This window comes from Solanum verrucosum, unplaced genomic scaffold, assembly GCF_900185275.1.
Source record: "Solanum verrucosum unplaced genomic scaffold, falcon-dt-bn FXZP01000074.1, whole genome shotgun sequence".
In the NCBI taxonomy this organism is placed as follows: Eukaryota; Viridiplantae; Streptophyta; class Magnoliopsida; order Solanales; family Solanaceae; genus Solanum; species Solanum verrucosum.
In genome coordinates, this window is record NW_026020200.1 from 961,020 (window position 1) to 965,181 (window position 4,162).

General features: G+C 35.1%; 1 protein-coding gene across 1 annotated transcript; it reads right to left on the bottom strand.

Moving 5' to 3' along the window:
• Window positions 1-651: 651 nt before the first annotated feature.
• Window positions 652-2,108, bottom strand: LOC125830027 (uncharacterized). Its single transcript, XM_049509245.1, has 2 exons — window positions 872-2,108; window positions 652-725 (listed from the first exon to the last, which is right to left on the bottom strand). Exons 1-2 carry the CDS (start codon window positions 2,106-2,108, stop codon window positions 652-654), a joined length of 1,311 nt encoding a protein of 436 aa, XP_049365202.1.
• Between the last annotated feature and the right edge of the window lie 2,054 nt (window positions 2,109-4,162).

The window sequence follows — 4,162 nt, forward strand, 5'->3', positions numbered from 1 at the left end:
CGATAATGAATGGGTCCAGCAATCTTAGCTTCAGTAGCTAAATGAATAGGTAAGTGAACCATGACATCGAAAAATGAAGGAGGAAAGATCTTTTCTAACTTGCAAAGTGTAATGGGAATTTGAGCTTCAATATGTTCCAAGTCATCAATTCTCAACTCCTTTCATCCAAGAATACAAAAAAACAAAGATAACTCAATAAGAGGTTCACACACTTCTTTGGACAACATACCACGAAGTGCAAGAGGGAGTAGATGTTGCAGAAGAACATGACAATCATGACTTTTCAACACAGATATCTTGTGATCTTTCAGGTTCACACATTGGGAAATATTAGATGAAAATCCATCAGGAACTTTTAGATTCTTTAGGAAAAGGCATAACTTGTGCCTATCTTCGGGAGACAATGTGTAGCATGCAGTTGGTACTTCAATTTTCTCCCCTTTTTGGATAGGGTGCAATTCGGGCCTAATGTTCATTTCTTTCAAATCTAACCGAGTTTTAATTGTATCCTTGGTCTTTCCTTTGACATTCATGATTGTCCCCATAATATTATCACATATATTTTTTTCAATATGCATTACATCCAAATTATGTCACAACAAGAGACTCTTCCAATATGGAAGTTCAAAAAAGATACTTTTTTTGTTCCAATTATCCTTTCGATTTGAATGTGATATCTTCTTCCTTTTCTTTGGATCCTTTGATAATTGTAGCCCTTAAAGATCCTGCACTTGATTAAGTATCTCATTACCAGAACGCATTTGTGGCGGGGGTCTTCTCTCCTCTGTACCATCAAATGACTTCTTCTCATTCCTCTATTTGTGATTATGAGGAAGGTAACGTCGATGCCCCATATAACACTGCTTCTTACCATTAGACAATCGAGTTGATGAAGTGTCTTTATTGCAACATGGACATGCCAATATTCCTTTTGTACTCCATCCAGATAAATTTCCATATGCTGGAAAGTCATTGATGGTCCACAACAAAGAAGCATGCAACTTAAAATTCTTTTTAGCTGACGCATCATAGGTCTCAATACCAACCTCCCACAATTCCTTTAATTCCTTTATTAAAGGCTGAAGATATGTATCAATTGCATCTCCTGGGCCATTTGGACCAGGAAAAAGCATTGACGAAATAAAATTTTCTTGTTTCATGCACAACCAAGGAGGTAAATTATAAGGAATAAGAACCACAGGCCAAATGCTATGTGAGATTTTTGAATTTCGGAATGGCTGAAATCCATCACTAGCAAGTCCAAGTCGAACATTACGAGGCTCGACAGCAAATGAAGGATGAAGTTCATCAAATGACTTCCATGCCATTGAATCAGTTGGGTGCCTCATTATTCCATCATCAACTCTTTTATCCTTATGCCATGTCATAAGAGTAGATGTCTTTGTAGACATAAACAACCTTTGAAGTCTAGGCTTTAAAGGAAAATAGCGTAAGCTCTTTAATGCTATCCTTTTTCCTTTTTTATTCCTTGTTTCCCCGCTATTTGTATCTATCTTCCATCTAGATGCCCCACAAACTTTGGAAGAATCAAGTTGGCTATCCTCCTTCCAGTATAACATGCAATCATTAGTACAAGCATCAATCTTGTTATAAGAAAGGCCGAGTTCTTTGATTATCTTCTTTGCCTCATAATATGAGTTTGGCAAATTAGCGCCATCAGGCAACAACTCATCTTTCAACATTTTCAATAACATTGTAAATGAAGCATTACTCCAACGACCCATACTTTTGATGTGAAGCAATTTAATCAACAAGGAAAGCTTTGAAGCTTTGGAATTTTGATATAGTGGCTGCTCGAAATCCTTCAATAGGCTGTAAAATCTTTTTGCTTCAACATTTGGTTCCTCCTCAAGTAAATCATCACCATCAGCGTGTGTAGTTCCTCCATCAAGATTAGGATATAAATCTCTCAACAGTTCTTCTACTTCATCCTCACTCTCACATTCTTCTACTTCAACACCATCTCCAAATGTAAATTCAAATTCGGATTCAGATTCTGACAATGGCTCACCCAAACGTTCTCCATGGTGATACCAAAAAGTATAATTCTTAATTATTCCATATACTTGAAAATGTGTCTCAACCATTTTACGAGTTCCTAAAGTTGTATTGTAACATTTGACACATGGACATCATATTTCATGTGTCAAATGTGTCTCAACCGTTTCGCTCGTGAATTCAGCCTGTAAGGTGCTTATGATTGACCCGGAATCACTTAAAATAATGTACCTTCCTTGCAACTCAATTAAAATATTCTGAACCTAGTGTTCTCAGTGATCAGTATCAGGTTTCCTAATCAATGAGTTTACTTGGCTGTTATACTTCAAAAAAAGTTAAAAAAATCTTGAGACACAAAATACACTTTACAAAATCAAATTATTTATTAAAATTGCAATCCAATAATCTTCCCACTAATCTTACAATAGAAAAGAGACCAGATTTTAAAACTATTAACCTATTTATTGCTAAAAAAAGAGGAAGAACAAAAAGAGTAGCTTGAACACAACAATGAAAAAAACGACATCAATAAAACATATGGAAGAAACACAACAACTCGATAAGAAGACGAACCAACCTAGAATTCTGTTTCAAGCAAAGCTGGGGTTGAACGATGCAAAGAAACGATTAGGGCAGAGCATCACTGATACAAAGAAAAAAATGATTAGGGCAGAGGACATCAATAAAACATAAACATAACAACTCGATCAGAGAATTCTGTTTTGAGAAAAGTTGTAGTTGAATGATACAAAGAAACGATTAGAGCAGAGCAGCAATGTACAAAGAAAAAGAAACAATTAGTGCAGAGGAACGCCAAGATTAAGCTAAAAAAGTTAAGATTAGGGCAGAGTGACAACCTTGATCAGTTGCAATGCGTTCTTAAGATCGAGCTCAAACTAGGGCAACTTTTAGAACCAGCTGCAATTTTGAGTAGAAAAAAGATCGATGAAGCTCAGATGGTCTTTTCGTTTACCTCTTTGTATAAAATTTTTGGCGCTAAAAGTTTTGTCAAAAATAGCTAGTGATTCTGTTTTACAAGAACAGAAAAAAATATGGTGCAACTATTGAAAAATCTTGAGTTTTCCAAGTTTTGAAACCCAAATGAAACTATCGTTGTTTCTACCTACTATATACATCACATACAAGAGGCAATTTGCATCAGTTTCCTATTGTTTTCTTCATCGTTCATCAGCTCATGTTAATTTAATCGTCAAAATATGATTGATTCTTTAGGCACACACTCAACACTATGCTATAAGAAGAAAACAATCAACAAATTAAATTTAGAGAAGGAAAAAAACTCACAGAAGAGGATGCACAACTGATATACAAGTAGACAGAAATAAGAGAACCAATTAGCAAAAATTCAAAGAATGTTTTAAACAACTATTAGAATGCATCTTCTTGAAAGTTATCAAGCTTTCCAATTTTCAGACCCAAACAAAACTATCACTCATTAAATCTTCTATGTGCAGCACCAAAGGAGGTCAGTTTGCATCAGTTCTATTGTGTTTTACATATTTCATCAGTTTCAGACCCAAATGAAACTATCTTTTTTTCACTTATTCAGTTGTAATATTCTGCAATCACTTGTCTCACTTGCCCTGTTAGTAGTTCACTTGTAGTTCATAACAGATTTCTCAACTTGAACAGAACACTCTCTATATTATCTCTTAATATTGTTTTCGCTCATTGAGTTGTTAGTGCTGCTTTTCAAGTTTAGTTCATTATTATTTATCTTTAGGAACACATACTTCTTCAAGGATTCATCGATCCCCTTCACTTTTGGCATCATATCACACTACGAAACTGAATCTTTTTTTAAGAAAACGATCAATATCTAGTCTTAGAGAACAAGAACTCAAACAAGACGAGTTACAACTCAAACAAAACAAACAACAAATCAACTGTACAGAAAAATTAAATCAACTCATAAAAGTGGAGGCATACCTGAGATCCGAGTGAATAGAAGATATATATTGAGTAGAGATCACTGCTAGGAAGACCTCTGCTTTCTCTGTTTTGAGAAAACAGAGATGAAACACTGATCAATGAGACCTGGGTTGCGTTTGCTGCTAGGAAAACCTGTGTTTTCTCTGTTTTGAGAAAACACAGATTTTTGGTTGAGAGCTACGTACACTAA